The following is a 19,129-nucleotide window of genomic DNA, read 5'->3' as shown; positions in this document are numbered from 1 at the left end:
TGATTTTGAATGTTAAAAGAACACAGGGGTGTGGAATTATACAGGTAGAGGATGCCTTACTTCTGCATCAAAGCGAGGATCTTGATATGCATCGCTGATGTTCACTGGGAGGCCCGTGGAAGCTACGAGTTCAGCAATACTATTATTTACTAGCCAGTCTGAATAAGATGATGGTTTCTCCAAACTGTCTTTCAAACTATCATAAAGGCAGAGCAGAGGAAGAAAAGGGTATAGTCACTGTCGCTTGAAAGCCCATCTTCATAAGCCTGGAAAGCATAGCCTTATATCAGGATTACCTATAAAAATTCAGAGCAACTCAAAGGCATTAGGTACAGAGTGGAGAGTAATAACATAGTTTTATTTGTATGGTTATTTCCAATATTTGAATTTGTGGCTAACAAGGAGATTTCAATAAATATACAAGATAAAAATAAAATAAGATCACTACAATTATTTAACAACAGTCAAAAATAAAAAGTAGCAGCAGACAGATCCGCTACCTTAAAAGAAGAATGCCAGGAAAGGCTTGCTGAAATAAAACTGGGCTTGTTTGGAGGTTATCCAGCCCATCATATGCAGCTGAGTACAGATTCATCTGTTTTCCCCGTATCTATGGGGGCAACATATATGAAAGTGGCCGATGCAAGGCTGCTCCAAAACATTTAGCTGCCTTAAGTGAAGGACAAGATATGGCACCCCTCCATTATATAAAAGCTGATGAGATTGGCAGCCAAATCTTGCAGAACAAGACAGCATCTTCCACTGCCCAGGGCATATCGCACTGTACATCTAGCTCTATCCTTCAACACCTTACAAATGCTCTAGACACCCAGCTCTATGCCCCTCGCTTATTTGGTTGACACCCCAGAAAAAAGTCTGGATGCTCAAAAAGGTCTGAATGTGAACATTCAATATGGGCGTTGAGAATGGTACGCCAAGGAAGGCAGGTATGCCCTTGTTCTCCTCCATGAGGAGGTATCATCCAAACTGGCTGCAAAAGAGCTAAGTAGATTTCTCTTGGGAGGCTATTCCAAATTGCAGATTCCATCACTGAAAAGACTCCGTCTCTTGTATCTACCCACTGTATATCCAATCTGCCTCCTGCAGATTCATATCAGCAGAGGTGATTCTTAAGGTCATTTAGAATCTTAGAAGGTCTAAACCAGCACTTTGTATTATGTCCAGAAACAGAATTGTAACCAATTTAGCTTGTAGAGGGTAAAAGTAGTATGATCTGAGCTGGCTCTAGTTAAAACTCTAGCAACTGAATTTTGTACTAACAGAAGTTTCCAAACCATCTTCAAAGGCATCCCATCTAGAGTGCATTATAGTAATCTAACTGGAATTAGCTAGGGCGTGAATGGGTGGGGCTAGGTTTTTATAAAAGAATTATACAGTTATAGATGTTGAAAAGTACCTCAAAACGTCATGTACTGATAAATGAACTCAACACACCCAAAACATCTGTAACAGCTGGCTATGCTTTATTCATAACTCTTTAAAAGATGGGAAAATGCCAAATACAGTCATAAAAATGAATACATATATTCCATCTGTGGCTTCTTTGCAGGAAATGGACAACACAGCAGATACCTATTGATATTTTCAAGGGGTTATACTACTTTGTAGGTCAGGAGTGGATAACCTGATCCTTCCAAATGTTGTTGGACTGCAATTCCCATCATACCTGACCAGTGGCCATGCTGGCTAGGGCTGATGGAAGGGAGTCCAACAACATCTGGAAAGCCACAGACTGCCCACCTTTTTGAGGTTACTCTGAATTCTGATTCCCTACTTTTAACTTCATTTTCCCACAATGGAGGGTTTGTGAGTCACTGTTATGTTTCCTTCATCTGGGGTTAAACCAGCCAATGACTGGATCCCAGTGTTTTAAATCTTGCTTCTTTGCCAAGGTGGCCTAAATCAACACATTAGGGCTGATAAATATAATCAAATACAACAAAATAAAATAAAATGCAACCTCAATGTTTACAAATATTCAATATTCACACTAAATATTATTAATTTATTTTATTAACCTCCTTCACCTTGAGGTCCCAGGTTGGATTACAAAATTTTAAAACACATTTAAAACAACTTACAGTCACAACAATCACAAAAATAGGGTGGGTCCTAAAAAAATACATCTTAAGTGTCAAAAGGCCAGGGTAAAGAGGTGTGTCTTCAACACTCACCAAAAACTGTATAGTTGTTGTGGAGAGGGAGTTCCACAGCTTAGGGACCACCACAGAGAATGCCCTCTCCCAGGTCACCCCCCCCCAAACTTCTGAGGGTGGCAGAACTACCAAGAGGGCCCCCTGTGCTGATCTTAACCCCTGAGATGTGTTATGAGAGGTGCTCGTGACAGGAGAATTTGAGAGAGTAAAGTCATATTTAAACAATCAGAATGCAGAAACACAGCAGACCCTGTCTGGTCTGCTACCAGGGCAGTGCAGAAATATCCCTATAGATGGCATCACTGCAGAGGATTTTCTCTATGTTCCTTTTCACTGCACCTGATTATGGAAGCTGGAGTCCACAGGTTCTCCATCCTTATTTTAAGTGAAGTGAAGGTAGAATGCTAGCAATACTACAATGAATATATTCCTAAGATACAGAGTAACTATTCAATATTAATTTAATGCCATTTCATAATCATAATTAAAACTGTTAAAGAATTTTCTTCTTGAGCAACATCATACAGGCAGTCCAAGTCACAAACAAGTTAAGCTGAAGTTTCTGGATTTTCAATTTGCACAAGTGTCTTCAACTGAACAAAACTGGATTCAGTCCAAATATTGGTGTTGTGCCCCAGGCGCAACGAGAGTTAGATCAGGGAGAGGTCAGATGAGGATGAGGTCCCCGGGGATGTTGAAGGAAGGGGGAGTGCTGCCAGCCCACAGACTGCTTTGGCCACCCCTCCCATCAAGGCAGATTCCACTCTGCGGGAAGCGACCACTTATGCGTGCCAACTCCACCCCCACAGGAATCCCCACCTGGCACTTCAAATGCTTCCCCACCAACCAGTTTCCGGCTCCATGAAGCCAAGCTGTCACCTAGCGAAGCCCCACTGTCGGATTGGCCGTCAGAGGCTCGCACCCCCTCACCCCGCATGAGATGGCACGAGAAGAGGGGCTTTCAGAAGGTGAAACTTGGGAGGAGTTGGTGTTTACGGGCGAAGACCTTCCCTACTTAAGCAGGTGCCCACCCAGACTCCAGTGCTGAGTCAATTCTCCCCACACACTTCAGAGACTGTTTAGGTAGCTTAGTTAGGGAAAGTAGTGAGTCAGAGTAGACAGGTTTATGAAGTGCAATGCTTTGGATGTAACCATCACTCAAATAAAATGAGAATTAAACCAAGCCTCGCCTCCGTCTCGTGTCTCAGACTGTGGGCAGGGCAATTAGGGCTTAATCTGTTTGGATGCGACTGAGGCTTTGGATACATCACCAACTAGGTCTCTATCCACAGTCAAAACTTTAGCTCCTCAATAAGAGCAAAAGCCTAAGATATGAGCTATCATATAAACATGGGGAAAAATAAGCAACATTGCATTCAGCTAATTTTGTAAGTCAAAATAATAACAACATTTAAAGGATAACAAAAGAAATTCTCTAACTCACTTGAATAAAATACCATGTCTATCAGTTGCAGAGCAGATACAGACATACCCCGTTTTAACATACGCAAGGGACCGGAGCATGTATGTAAAGTGAAAATGTACTTAAAGTGAAGCAATTATCTATGCATGTACTGCACGGCAATCGCCACTAGGTGGCAGCGGCGTCATGCCATTAAGTGTCCGTTATTGTGAAGCGCGTACGTTAAAGTGGGGTATGGTGGAGTATGGAGCATGTTCTTTATAGCGAAGCAACTTTAAGTGAAGCGACTTTAAGTGGGGTATGCCTGTAATGCTAAAACAAAAAAGAAATGGATCAGCAACAAAATAGCTGGATCCATCAGTCACAGAAAAGCAAATGATTTTTAGCTGGCTGCATAATTCTCCATCTACTCATTCACAGATGCTTTCTGTTTAAAAGGAAAAACTTCATAAACAATGGTATTAACAAAACCTTTCTTTAAAAAATCATTAAATCTAAAAACGTTCACTCACTTTTCAGTACAAATAATAAAATACATGGTATATGCTTTGATAGCAATGTAAAATCTAAATGTAAAGGTGCAAAAATGGAAAATCTGGTTAAATATTTCAAGATTTATTTCAGCAGCTTCATGAACCAGCGCCATCTCTGTTATCTTTTCGGCGCCTATTGAAGACCTTCCTCTTTCAACAAGCCTTTTAAGTTGAGACCTTATCCCAGTCTGCATCTCTGTTGGAATTGCTTTTTAATATGTTTTTAAACATTTTTTTTTTAAAAAAAGATGTCTTGAAAGCTTTGAAAAAATTGTTTAAAGATGTTTTGTTTTAATGTATTTTAAAGTCTGTTTTTATGATGTTTTAAAGTATTTTTAGTGTTTTTGTTTGCTGCCCTGGGCTCCTGCTGGGAGGAAGGGTGGGATATAAATCAAATAATAAATAAATAAATAAATAAATAAATAAATAAAATGAACATGGGGGAGGAAAGTCTTTGAGGGGAGATTCCAATTACCGAAGCGCAGAGCTCATCACTGTGTATCTTGCAAAATCCATCATGAAGCAGACAGATAGTTAAAGGGCCCAGCACCAATTAAGATCTCAACTTTACTATTACATGAGAGGGTGATTAAATCAGCATTAGATGTGTGACAAGTTTTAAGAGCAGCAAAATATATCCAAGTTGACAAAACAAGAAATAATTCAAGTGGAAGTTCAAATAGTTGGCTGCCTACATAAGGTTGCCAGGTCCAGGGCCTGAGACTGATCCTGTGTCTTTAGGAGAAGAGAAAGTCAGCCAAGTGCAAGTGTTCTTGCAACACTGTAATGGGAAAAACCACAAGGTGGAATTCTCCTTTCCCCCTGCACAACTTTTAAAGATACAGAAGACCTCTTGATTGCCAGGCCAGGCCTCCAAGAGGTCTTCTCCTAAAGATACAGGATCAGTCTCAGGCCCTGGAACTGGCAACCCTATGCCTACACCTCCAGCAAATTTATTTTCCCTAACTAACTTACCAAGGGTAACCAACATGATGCCATCCAGATGTTGTGGATTACAGCTCCTATCACTCCTGACCATTTGCCTTTCTGGCTGGGGCCAATGGGATTTGGAATCCACAACATCTAGATGGCACCACACTGGCTCTCCTTACTCCACAGAAGGTGCGGGGAACCTTTGGCTCTTCATTATTTTTTATTTGCTGAACTACAACTCCCATCAGCCTCAGCAAGCATGGTCAATGGCAAAGGATGATGATAGTTGTAGTTCAGGGTGGGCTGTTAGCGCTGGCTCTTTAGTTTGGATACCCATGTAGTGTTGGTGGCATAAAAGTTATTTCCATCAGTTTAGGCTGCTGCACTAATCACAGCCCTTTTTGACAAGGTAGCCTGACCACAGTTTTTCATCTCATAATAACATCCAGACTTGACTACTGCAACTTGTTGTATGTATTGCTGGAATCTTCAGGTAAGGTTAATTGATCCAGTAATTTGAGGAGCAAAGGGCAGAGCTTGGAAAAGTTACTTTTTTGAACTACAGCTCCCATCAGCCCAATCCAGTGGCCATTCTGGCTGGGGCTGATGGGAGTTGTAGTTTAAAAAAGTAACTTTTCCAAGCTCTGGAAAGGGTTTGTGAAACTGTCCTACCCCCAATGTTGTTTCTACTAATAATGTTGCTGACTCAGCTTGTTTATTTGGATGTCCCACTGAACTCATGGGCTTACTTCTGCTTAGACAAGCATAGGACTGCACTGTTAGTCTCTGATTTCCATTCTTCCTGCCTCCCACCACCATCACCCACCACCACCAAATTAGGGTTGCTAGGCTCAGGGTCTGAGACTGATCCTGTATCTTTAGGAGAAGAGAAAGTCAACCAAGTGCAGGTGTTCTTGCAACACTGTAATGGGAAAAGCCACAAGGTGGAATTCTCCCTTCTCCCTGCACAACTTTTAAAGATACAGAAGACCTCTTGGTTGCCAGGCCCAGCCTCCAAAAGGTCTTCTCCTAAAGATACAGGATCAGTCTCAGGCCCTGAACCTGGCAACCCTACACCAAATAGATGTGTTTTAAACCTTTGAATAAAGCATCTTTGAGTTCTTTGCAAGACATTATTGTATTGAAAAACAAATCCTAACAAAAAGGGTTTTCCTATTAGTTGAAAATTATAAATAGGGTTGCATGGAATTGCACAATGTGACTTAATATTCTTGACAAGCCTGATTCAATCACTACCTTTCCTTTGGAGGAATATTTAACATTGCACCTCTTGAATAAAGCAAACTGCTGGAGGACTGATTCACCCACTCTGTAAAGATAGGTGTTTCTCCATAGATATTCAGTTGCTGTCCACCATAATGACAGTCCCCAGTGAGCAGCAAAGGAGACAGCCATTTTTTTTTAAAGTGGCAGCCCTTTTGAATTTCCCAAAATCAAAAAGCACTTCAGAACAGGCCATCATGGGAAAAACAATATGGTGACCATTTTGCTTCTCTTCCCCCCAAAATACTTTCATCTCATCTCTGAAATACAGCTAAAACAAGCCTATTAATTTAAAAGTGGGTGAAATGGCTGAGAAACAGTCCTTGACAATGTCAATAGAGGCTGGCCTTCAAGACTACTTTAAAACTTCCGTTAGTTTAAAATGCAGCAGCTATGCTGCTGACTAGAACAGATTATGCAGATCACTTCTTGACAGTTCTGAAACATCTTCACTGGCTTCCTATGTGTTCCTGAGTGCAATTCAAAGTGCTGGCATTAACCTATAAAGCCAAAGCATCTCAAGGAGCTCCTAATTCCATGTTAACATTCTTGTGTTTTAAGATCATTTGGTTAGACCCTTCTTTTTTTTTTTTTCAATAATTTTTATTCAGATTTTCATAAAACATACAAGACGAAATCATAAAACATTCAAAGACAAAAAACAAAATCAAAAATAGTTAAACAAAAAGAAAAAAAGAAAAAAAAAACAAAAATAAAAAATAAAGAGTAAAATATTGACTTCCCATTTGTCAAAGATCAAATCAGTTATAAGTCTATAATATATAACAATCCTGTCTCTTAAGTCATATTATAAAATCACTTTCCTCCAGTAGTTATCTTACTTAATCATCAAATCTCATAAACATTACTTTATTCTTTCCACAAAAAGTCAAAGAGAGGTTTCAATTCTTTAAGAAATATATCTATCAATTTTTTTTTCCAGATAAGCATATCGATTAATCCATCTCATTACTAATTATGATAATCTTATTGTCATAACCATAGTCAAAATAAACATTTCAATTAATCCATCACATCAGAATCTGTTAGGTTCAGTAATTTCAGTAGCCATTGTTCTATTATCCCTATTAGTTCCATTTTCCATCTTCCATCTTCAGTAGTCTTGTTAAGTCCAGTAATTTCAGTATCCAATCTTCCATTATCAGTATTCCATAATAATCTTGCTGTCAAAGCCATAGTCATATAGTAAGAGTCTGATGGGAATTACCTCTATCCCAAATATTTTCTTGCCATCCATTCTGAATAGGTTGCTGAAATACTGCTGTAAAATCATATCTCTGTTCTTTTTTTCAAAATACACTGGGTCATCTCTTGAAAGTTTTTCCATTGTCACATGGCTGCAGTTAATTCCATAGATTTTCTCTATATTGGGCTCCATCACATCATTCCAGTCCAGAAGATTATCCATGCCATTGATAACTTTATCTCTAGAATCTTCATTAATTTCTTCAGAGATAACATTGAGTTCCAAACAATAGATTTTATTTCTAAAGTCCATAGACTCCAAATCTTGTTCCTGTTCCACGTTTGTTCCAATCTCCGGGATCTCCTCTCTCACAGGGACCCCTGTTCCAGTCTCCAGGGTCTCCTCTCTCACAGGGACCCCTGTTCCAGTCTCCAGGGTCTCCTCTCTCACAAGGACCCCTATGTCTTTAATCTCCTGTGTCTCCAAACAATAGATTTTGTTTCTAAAGTCCATAGACTCCAAATCTTTTTCCTGTTCCACGTTTGTTCCAATCTCCAGGGTCACCTCTCTCACAGGGACCCCTATATCTTTAATCTCCTGCTTCATTTTACTCAATTCAATTTTCAGCTCCTTACAACCCTGTCGCAGGTTTTGTTTCGTTATCTCAATCTCATCCATTATTTTCTGAAACATAGTTATTTCCAGATTCTCAGCCACTTTCTTAATTGCCATTTTAAAAGAAAAATATAGGAAAACCACTTCTTATTTCAGCAACAATTGGGTTAATACTCCAAACTTGGTGACATCACAGTATAAACAGAGCAGACAGCCTTATCTCTCCATGCTTAAGTAAACAAAATGCAGTTCCCAGGATCGAAACAATTAATGGCGGTCGTCAGGAAACAGATTCGTCAAAATAAAATAGACCAAAAAGAGAGTAGTCTCAGACAATATAATATTCTTCAAAATAAAAATCTGGAATAGAAATCCCTCTTCTGTGTATATCTTTAGAATGCAAATCCAGGACAGCTTTTTGCAACAAAAACAGAGATAAGCTATTAATTAGTGAGTAGCAGAGAGAAGTTATGGCTCCCCAGTGAGATGTCAAAAACCGATCAATCTGGCAAATCTCTTTTAAACAGCAACAATTTAAGTCAAGTAAAAGAAAAATATAGAAAGAAGGGTGCTTGCCTGTTAGTGCGTTCTCTCTTAGAAGATAAGATGAACGTTCGCTTTATCAGATAGAGCTTGTTGTTGAAAATCCGTCCCACCTTCGTCGGCTGGACCTCGTCCCATAAATTAATGAGATCTGGTCGTCCCAACAAAAATAGGCTTTGAGGTTAATCTCTTCGTTTCTCCCTACCCGGGAGAAGTTTAATCAGTCAAAAAAAAAAAAAATCTGACTGATATATCTGAATAAGCTTCTTTTGAGGCAGGAGCCCGTCTCAAAAGCAGGCACAGGCTAAGTCACCCTTCCCGGAAGTCCTGGTTAGACCCTTCTCTGTGTTCCCCATCCTGCTGAGGTCAGGTGAGCTGTGTCTGGGAAACAGATCTTTTTTGTGGTGACACTTAATTTGTGCAATGTCTTCCATGGGCTGGTACACCTGGCACTTACTGTTATAACTTTTTTGACCAGGAATGATTTGCTGTGGTGTTTTTAGCCTAGTTGTTCTTTTAAAATCCTATTGATTGATTGATTGATTGATTGATTTTTATAAATATTCTTATTTTAAGCCATCTCAGGAGAATTTTGGAGAGATGGGATATCCATTAGATAATATTTTTCAAAAAGACTCACCATTTGTAGGATTCAACTATTTGCCATTGAACAACTGGAACAATGGCAGACACACACAAAAAATGTTTCTCCACATTGCCAGTGTACATGATTAACAGAGTAAAAGGGCTATCCAGAATAGTCTGAGGGGCCATACGGAACTGGAAATCTACTGGTGCAAAAAAGCTGGGAGGACAGAAAGCCAGCCAATCACCATGGCCACTACCTGGCTTGCTGGGTACTTGATGGCACTCACCTTTCTATTTGAAGCACTCCAGGCAAACAACAGGTGAGCAGAGATGGTGGACAGCTAGCTTACAGAGTGGGGCAGGTGCTCATTCTGCCACTCTTATAATCCACTGCCTTATCCCAGAGACTCACCTTGCCTCATGATCTGACCAGTCCTGAGTCAAATGTTGCTCATCATAATGACATCAATTGTCCCAATGAATGGCTTGAAGATTTCTAAGGCAGTAGAACTGCTGAACTAAGCAGGTGTAGAACTGGTCAATGACTTGGATGAGAGGCTATTTGGAGCCCCCCAAATGCTATAATGAACATTTTTTTTAAAAAAATCACTAATTGCATGAGAAAATATATCCATGCTGTGCTTACGCAACTTCATCCCACAGTGCAGTCACAAAACCTATACCTGCACCATCTGAAAGAACAAATATTTTCTCTAAAACATCATGTAATTTGAGTGTACAAAAGATACAGTACCTACAGTAGAAGCACAAGAGGAAGGGAAGATGTACTAATTATACACATCAAATGACAAACTGTACAATAGCCTAATTGAATAGAAAAGGTGTTAAATTTGTGCTTTTTTAAAAAAATGAACATTAAAAAACATCTATTCAGAGATAATATTAAGTTCAACAATCAATGACTATTCATTAAAACATAATCAGGTGTTGCAACATAAAAAATAAAATCTAACCTATTCTCTGTATCTGCACTGCATCTTGGAGACATCAAGTCGAAAGATTTGGTAAACTTCACGACCTACCATGGTAAAAAATACATAGAAATGTGTAATGAGTTTCATTTTTTAAAACACAACAGTTGAAAAATACATGTTCAGGAGATAAACTATAACCACAAAACAGCTCTCCATTCTCACTGCATACAGCACTCATTTACCCCCAATTAAATAATATTGAATGAATTACAAATTCCTTGATTGCAAAATAGTTGCTAATATAGATTAGAATCACAACTTCATATCATTTTACCCCTCTGCATTGTTTTGTTGCTTTAATAGCTCTCAATAGAAGTATCCATATAATCTAGTTACATTTATATCCTGTCATTCTATCTGGGAACTGACCAGATCTAAACTCTGTTATGTGCCTTCAAGTCAATTTTGACTGATGGCGACCCTATGAATCAGCGACCTCCAAGAGCATCTGTTATAAACCACACTGCTCAGATCTTATAAGTTCAGGACTGTGGCTTCCTTTATGGAATTTATTTATTTATTTATTTATTTAATTACGCTTTTAAACCGCCCTATAGCAACAAGCTCTCAGGGCGGTGTACAGCAAGATAAAACCACATTTAAAAACAAACAAGTGTGGATTAAAACATGCAATATAAAACATATTTAAAAACAAAATTAAAATACAAGTAAAATAAAAATACAGTTACAGTTAAGTTAAAATAAAATTAAATTTAAGTTTAAAATGCCTGGGCGAAGAGGTAGGTTTTTACCTGGCACCGAAAAGATAACAAAGAAGGCGCCAGGCGTATCTCATCTGGGAGGGCATTCTATAATTCGGGGGCCACCACTGAAAAGGCCCTAGATCTAATTGTTGTTCTCCGGGCCTCCCTATGGGTTGGGACCCGGAGAAGGGCCTTAGATGTCGAGCGCAGTGAACGGGTAGGTATATAGCGAGAGAGGCGTTCCATCAGATATTGTGGTCCGATGCCGTTAAGGGCTTTATAGGTAAGAACCAACACTTTGAATCTGGCCCGGAAACATATAGGTAGCCAGTGCAGTTGGGCCAGAATAGTTGGTTTTATGGTCGAATTTCTTCGTCCCAGTAAGAACTCTGGCCGCAGCATTCTGCACTAGCTGAAGTTTCCGAATCGTCTTCAAAGGTAACCCTACGTAGAGTGCATTACAGTAATCCAATCTAGAGGTTACCAGAGCGTGAATAACTGAGGCGAGGTTCTCCCTGTCCAGATAGGGTCGTAGTTGGGCTACCAGCTGAAGCTGGTAGAACGCATTCTGTGCCACCGAGGCTACCTGAGCCTCAAGTGACAGGAGCGGATCTAATAAGACCCCCAAACTACGGACCTGCTCCTTTAGGGGGAGTGTAACCCCATCCAGAGCAGGTCTGACATCAACCACCTGGGCAGAGTACCCCCCAACCAACAGCATCTCAGTCTTGTCAGGATTGAGTTTCAGTTTATTAGCTCTCATCCAGTCCATTATCGCGGCCAGGCAGCGGTTCAGTACATTGACAGCCTCACCTGAAGAAGATGAAAAGGAGAAGTAGAGCTGCGTATCATCAGCATATTGCTGAGAACGCACTCCAAAACTCCTGATGACCTCACCCAGCGGCTTCATATAGATATTAAAGAGCATGGGGGACAGAACTGAACCCTGCGGGACCCCATATTGGAGTACCCAGGGACTCGAGTAATGCTCCCCAAGCATCACCTTCTGGAGGCAATTCCCAAGATAGGAGTGCAGCCACTGCCAAGCAGTGCCTCCAATTCCCAAATCCGTGAGTCGCCCCAGAAGGATACCATGGTCGATGGTATCAAAAGCTGCTGAGAGATCAAGGAGAACCAACAGAGTTACACTTCCTCTGTCTTTCTCCCGACAGAGGTCATCATACAGGGCGACCAAGGCCGTTTCTGTACCAAACCCCGGCCGAAAGCCCGATTGAAATGGATCCAGATAATCAGTTTCATCCAAGAGAGCCTGGAGTTGGTGAGCGACCACGCGCTCTAGAACCTTGCCCAGGAATGGAACATTTGCTACCGGTCTATAGTTGTTAAAATTATCAGGGTCCAAGGAGGGCTTTTTTAGGAGCGGTCTCACCACTGCCTGTTTCAGGCAGAGTGGGACCACTCCCTCTCGTAAAGAGGCATTAATCACCTCCTTGGCCCAACCAGCTGTTCCATTCCTGCTAGCTTTTATTAGCCATGAGGGGCAAGGGTCCAGAGCAGAAGTGGTCACCCGCACCTGTCCGAGCACCTTGTCCACATCCTCGAGCTGTACCAACTGAAACTCATCCAATAAAACCGGACAAGACTGTGTTCTGGACACCTCATTAGATTCAACTGCTACAATATTGGAGTCAAGGTCCCGGCGGATGTTAATGATCTTATCTTGGAAGTGCCTCGCAAACTCATTACAGCGGGCTATCGATGGTTGTATCGCATCCGGAGGACCAGAGTGTAGAAGTCCCCGGACAACTTTATAAAGTTCCGCTGGGCGGTTACAAGATGACTGAATAGAGGCAGCAAAGTACTGCTTCTTTGCTGCCCTCACCGCCTTCACATAACGTCTGGTAGAGGCCTTCACAAGAGCATAATTACAGCCGTCGGGAGTTCGCCTCCATTTGCACTCAAGCCGTCTCCTTTCTTGCTTCATCACTCTTAGCTCCGAGGTAAACCAAGGAGCCAATTGAGCTCTGCAACGGAGAGGGCGCACCGGGGCGATTGTGTCAACTGCCCGGGTCATTTCCGTATTCCACAGAGTGACCAGGGTTTCGACAGAATCGTCAGTTTTATCAGCCGGAAAATTCCCTAGAGCCCTTTGAAATCCCTCAGGATTCATTAGTCTCTGGGGACGGACCATCTTAATCGGTCCTCCACCCTTGCAGAGGGGAGAAGACAATGTGAGTCTAAATCTCAATAGGCAGTGATCTGTCCATGACAAAGGAATAGATGTAAGATTCCTCACTCCCAGATCACCATCCCCTAACCCAGTGGCAAAAATCAAGTCTAGAGTATGTCCTGACACATGCGTAGGGCCAGTAACAAATTGAGACAGCCCCATGGCTGTCATGGAGGTCATGAAGTCCTGAGCTGCTCCCGACAAAGCGGCCTCGGCATGGATGTTGAGATCCCCCAATACCAAAAGCTTGGGGGATCGCAACACCAAATCCGAGACCACCTCCGTCAGCTCAGTTAGGGAAGCTGTTGGGCAGCAGGGTGGACAGTACACCAACAGTATTCCCAGTCTGTCTCGCTGACCCAACGCAATGTGCAGACACTCCAGGCCATTAGCCACCTGGATAGGGTGCCTAACGAGAGGAATGGAACTTTTATAGACCACAGCGATTCCCCCTCCCCGACCCTCGGATCTACCCAGATGCTGGACCGAATATCCAGGTGGGCACAACTGGGAGAGATTAATACCTCCCAGATCGCTCACCCAGGTTTCGGTAATACATGCCAGATCGGCCGCCTCATCCATAATTAAATCATGGATGAGGGAGGTTTTATTATTTACCGATCTGGCATTAAGAAGCAGCAACTGGAGATCCGAGGGTTGGCTGATAAGACTACCAGCAATCCTGTGGGTGTGAGGAGGACCGGAACACGGCACAGCCACCAGTTGTCTGGGTCGAGTTCCCCTTAACTGGCATGTCTTCCTCACAGCGCCATACCTCCCATTACCCGTCACGGCACTGTTTGGGGCCCCCTCTGGTCCTCCCTCCCAGCACACTATCCTCTCGCCCAGGCACATAATAAAAATAAAATAAATAACAAAACACATGCTTTATACACAATCACACACTCATTCATACAGCCACACAAACATCCAAATAGCACAGCAGCAACAGCAATGTCCCAGCGGCCAGCGGGTCGCAACCTCAGCAGTCGCAACGGCAGGGGCTCAGGAGCAATGGAGCGACGATGCCCCCCAACCAAACAGCATCAATGGCAGCGATCCCAAAGATTGTAAGGTCCAGGCGACAGCAACAACAATTAGCAGCGATGACAACAATCCCAGGACAGTTCAAGGGTGTCGGGACAAAGCAGTAGTAAAACAACACCCAGATCCGCGGCAGTCACAGCAACGGTGATGGCAACTCAGGCGGCAGGTCACAGCAGCAGCAGCGGCAAGCGCCCAGCACTCGAAACTGCAGCAACAGCAGGAATCAATCCATCTCTTGTTTGGTCTTCCACTTTTTCTACTTCCTTCTGTTTCTCCCAGCATTATGGTCTTTTCTAGTGAATCTGGTCTTCTCATTATGTGTCCAAAGTATGATAACCTCAGTTTCATCATTGTAGCTTCTAGTGACAGTTCTAGTCTAATTTGTTCTAACACCCAATTATTGGTCTTTTTCATGGTCCATGGTATCTGCAAAGCTCTCCTCCAACACCACATTTCAAATGAGTTGATTTTTCTCTTATCCACTTTTCTCACTGTCCAACTTTCACATCCATACATAGAGATCGGGAATACCATGGTCTGAATGATCCTGACTTTAATGTTCAGTGATACATCTTTGCATTTGAGGACCTTTTCTAGTTCTCTCATAGCTGCCCTCCCCAGTCCTAGCCTTCTTCTAATTTCCTGACTATTATCTCCATTTTGGTTAATGATTGTGCCAAGGTATTGATAATCCTTGACAAGTTCAATGTCCTCATCGTCAACTTTAAAGTTACATAAATCTTCTGTTGCCATTACTTTAGTCTTCTCGGCATTCAGCTGTAGTTCTGCTTTTGTGCTTTCCTCTCTAACTTTCATCAGCATTCATTTCAGATCATTACTGGTTTTCTGCTAGTAGTATGGTATCATCTGCATATCTTAAATTATTGTTATTTCTCCCTCCAATTTTCACACCTTCTTCATCTTGGTCCAATCCCGCTTTCCGTATATGTTCTGCATATGTGAGAGCCAATGTGGCGTAGTGGTTAGAGTGTTGGACTACGACCTGGGAGACCAGGGTTCGAATCCCCACAAAGCCATGAAGCTCACTGGGTGACCTTGGGCCAGTCACTGCCTCTCAGCCTCAGAGGAAGGCAATGATAAACCACCTCTGAATACCGCTTACCATGAAAACCCTATTCATAGGGTCGCCATAAGTCAGAATTGACTTGAAGGCCGTCCATTTCCATGTGTCTGCATATAGATTAATCAAATAGGGTGAAAAAATACATCTGTCTCACATCCTTTTCTGATTGGGAACCAATTGGTTTCTCCATATTCTGTCCTTACAGTAGCCTCTTGTCCAGAGTATAGGTTGAGCATCAGGACAAACAGATGCTGTGGCACTCCCATTTCTTTTAAAGCATTCCATAGTTTTTCATGATCTACACAATCAAAGGCTTTGCTGTAATCTATAAAGCACAAGGTGATTTTCTTCTGAAATTCCTTGGTCCATTCCATTATCCAGTGTATGTTTGCGATATGATCTCTTGTACCTCTTCTCTTTCTAAATCCAGCTTGGACGTCTGGCATTTCTCGCTCCATATATTGCAAGAGCCTTTGTTGTAGAATCTTGAGCATTACTTTACTTACATGGGATATTAAGGCAATAGTTCAATAATTACTGCATTCCCTGGGATCCCCTTTCTTTGGAATTGGGATGTATATTGAATGCTTCCAGTCTGTGGGCCATTATTTTCTTTTCCATATTTGTTGACAAATTATTGGACCAGGGATGAAGAACCTGTGGCCTTCCAGAAGCTGTTGGACTCATCAGTCCCAGCCAGCATAGCCAATTTGTTGTTGTTATGTGCCTCCAAGTCAACTACGACTTATGGCGACCCTATGAATCAGTGACCTCCAAGAGCATCTGTCATGAACCACCCTGTTCAGATCTTGTAAGTTCAGGTCTGTGGCTTCCTTTATGGAATCAATCCATCTCTTGTTTGGCCTTCCTTTTTTTCTACTTCCTTCTGTTTTTCCAAGCATTATTATCTTTTCTAATGAATCATGTCTTCTCATTATGTGTCCAATCAGAGATTATTCAAATTGGAGTCCAGTAAGTTTCTCATATCTGGAGTAGGTAGCACTGATCCAACTCAGTATAAGGCTGTGAACAACCTAGTCACCTACAGCAAAGAGTTTCCATTAGTCACACCTGGAGGGGTAACGGGTTGATCTGCTGATCAGTTGTGAAATCTCTTTGAAGCTGAATTAAAAAAAAAACATTCAAGCTGATCCCACCAGGTTTTACAGCATAAAAGGGCAAGGTTTGACTAGTGTTGCATGCCCCCCTTTTCAGAAGAAGTAAGTGGAGACGCACTGGAACCAGCTGAACAGTGAGTGTGTTTCTACACAAAAGCTCCTTCATATGTGAAAATTAAGTCAAATTGATCCACACTGAAGCATTAACATAAACACACTCCTTGCCTTGGCTCAAGAAAGAAATGGGACAACTTTTAAAGATCTGTAGGATTTTGCCAGTCAGTTCTAACACTGAGGACACTGAATGAAGTCACAAACTGAAAGTACACAAAATCAAAACCCCTGATAAGAAATTTTCAGAGTATACTTCCCAGTGCTAGCTTTCTCAAAAACAGCAGGGAGATAATTATCATTACTCTAGTAGATGAATATTCCCCACCATGCAATCATTTCTTGGCATCAGTCAGAACAGTAGACAAGCAGTCTGTCTTCTTATATAATGACAGTGACAGAGCCCAACTGACATCAGTAGTTCAAAACTATAACGAAGTCGCTGCAGGAACTATAAATTTGAACACTGACTTATCAGTAACATCCATGCCTAAAAGACAGTGTCAGGTGGTCTCTCCAGTACTGTCTATTTTCTAAAGAAAAGTAATTTACTTTTTACACTGACAGGCCTATGTAACTGTTTGAAATTTTCTTGCGTAGCCACTTATTTTAATGATTGTTCTGTATTGTTTTTAATTGTGTGGGTGGGTGGTTATGTTTCGTTTTGCTTTTATGTCGCTGTACACTCCCCTGATATTTAATGACAGTGTGGTATAAAATTACTTTTATAAATAATTTATAAAACAATACACACAGCAAACAACATTCACCTTATTGCTTACACACATTATTATTCCAGCACTTGTCAATATAAAGGGAAGTTTGCTGTCAAGTTTATCTCAGTGACAATACTCTGTCTTTCTTATGACAGCCACCTTCAGCAATCCTTAGGTTGTTTCCAAATGCTAATGTTTTACATAATGTCATAGCACTAGTGGGTAAATGGCTGATATACTGATTCTGAGCACTGATACTCATAAATCACACTCTCAGGCAGTATTGCCCCTGTAACAGTCAGCACTAGGTAGGTGATGTGTGCAGTCACTAAACAGCACTGATAGCTTAAAACCCCATAAGGAAGAGTGACTGAGTGAGTAAAGCATTCTCCATATTGGGTGCTGTATTTCTGTTACCATTGCTTCTAGCAGCTATGCCAAAAAGTGCATTTATGATGCACTTGATATTGAATGCGAGACCCGCCAGCTCCTTATCCTCGCCTCCCAAAAAAGTCTAGCTGGGGCCCAGCACCCCCCCTTATCACCACAGACAAAGAAGGAGAAGAAAAAGGAAAAAAGGAAGATGGTGATGATGATGATGATAACACCGAGAAACAATGGGGGGGGAAGCCAGGGAGAAAGGCTCTAACACTGTTGCCAATTTAGTGATTTCCCCACTAAATGTAGTGCTTTTAGGCATGCTTCTGGTGGCAAATTTTCCTATCTAGTGGCTAGTGTAAAATCTAGTGAATGTCAAATATTTTATGGTCAGAATCTGGTGGTTTTTACAAATACTTCAATTTCATTATTTTTTTCTCTATCATGTATTTCATGAAACTGTCTAGTCAAAAGCTAGGCTTTTAAAAATATTCCTTACAATCAGCCAGTGACAGAGAGGAAGATTTTTAAATTAAGTCTCCAGATCCTCTGGTGTGCTTGTTTTTTAAAGGTATAAAGAGAAGGAGGTTCTTGCCAAATGAGTTACTGAGAAGGAAAATGTGCAGGCAATATTCTAACCAATCAAAATGTGATGCAGCCTGAACACCACCAACTCCTCCTCACAGACTTGAGCAGAGGAGACATGATTATTAGGAATTATAGGCCTCAGAAATAAATGGCCTGAGCATGTAAAAAGTGCACCTGCCTTACCAATGAGGAACCTCTGTTTGTATTTAATAATTCCACAATAGGTATCCTTTGTATAAACAGTATATCTTATAATCATCACAGGAATAGCCTGCCGGATCACGCCAAAAGCCCACCAAAGTCCAGCATCCTGTTTTTAGAGTAGCCAAACAAACAAATAAAATATTCTCTAAAGACCCTGCCTATCACATCCAGAGGGAGGCCTTATCTATCAACTGAATGTTCTCCAACCTAATCTGGAAAAAGTGCATTTAAGGACTCAGTAACAGAGGAAAAAACCCACACCACTCCTCCGCACCAGCTACCTAACTTGCTAGCTGTTTCACAGACTATGGTGATAATTTTGTGACTGAGGCTGAAGTTGGTATTGGCCTTAAGTAGCAGACCCCAATCTAAAACTCCAACCCGAAGCTCTCTTCATGCTGTTATGCACACACAAAGCTCCTACATCACTTCACAGCTACTTCACTGACTTCAGCAACAAAGGAGCTTTGCACAAGCAAAGAGCAGAGTTCCTCCTTGTATTGGACTTTACTTGAATAACAGCGGTGAGGGGTATAGGTAAATAAGAAGCCTCTGGAGTGGACTGTAACCTTTTCATTGATTGATTGATTGATTGATACGAGTATTTATATATCGCCCTCACGTAAAATATCAGGGTGGTATACAGCAACATAACCCTCCCCCCCAAAAGAAGTACAGAATAATGATGAA

The 19,129-nt window shown here is 41.5% G+C and overlaps 1 protein-coding gene across 1 annotated transcript in view; it reads right to left on the bottom strand.

The window, feature by feature from the left end:
- The window catches only part of PDE11A (phosphodiesterase 11A), a 300,134-nt gene that overhangs the window by 147,810 nt on the left and 133,195 nt on the right, over positions 1–19,129 (bottom strand). Inside the window, exons 5-6 of the mRNA XM_061608380.1 lie at positions 10,278–10,342; positions 61–196 (exon numbers count right to left, since the gene is read on the bottom strand). Coding sequence (XP_061464364.1) covers positions 61–196; positions 10,278–10,342 — 201 coding nt within the window. The remainder of the gene's footprint in view (positions 1–60; positions 197–10,277; positions 10,343–19,129) is intronic.

The sequence above is a fragment of the Rhineura floridana genome, chromosome 2 (genome assembly GCF_030035675.1).
Source record: "Rhineura floridana isolate rRhiFlo1 chromosome 2, rRhiFlo1.hap2, whole genome shotgun sequence".
Taxonomy (NCBI): Eukaryota; Metazoa; Chordata; class Lepidosauria; order Squamata; family Rhineuridae; genus Rhineura; species Rhineura floridana.
Note: the sequence above shows the minus strand (reverse complement) of the source record. Positions and strands in the feature narration are given on the sequence as shown.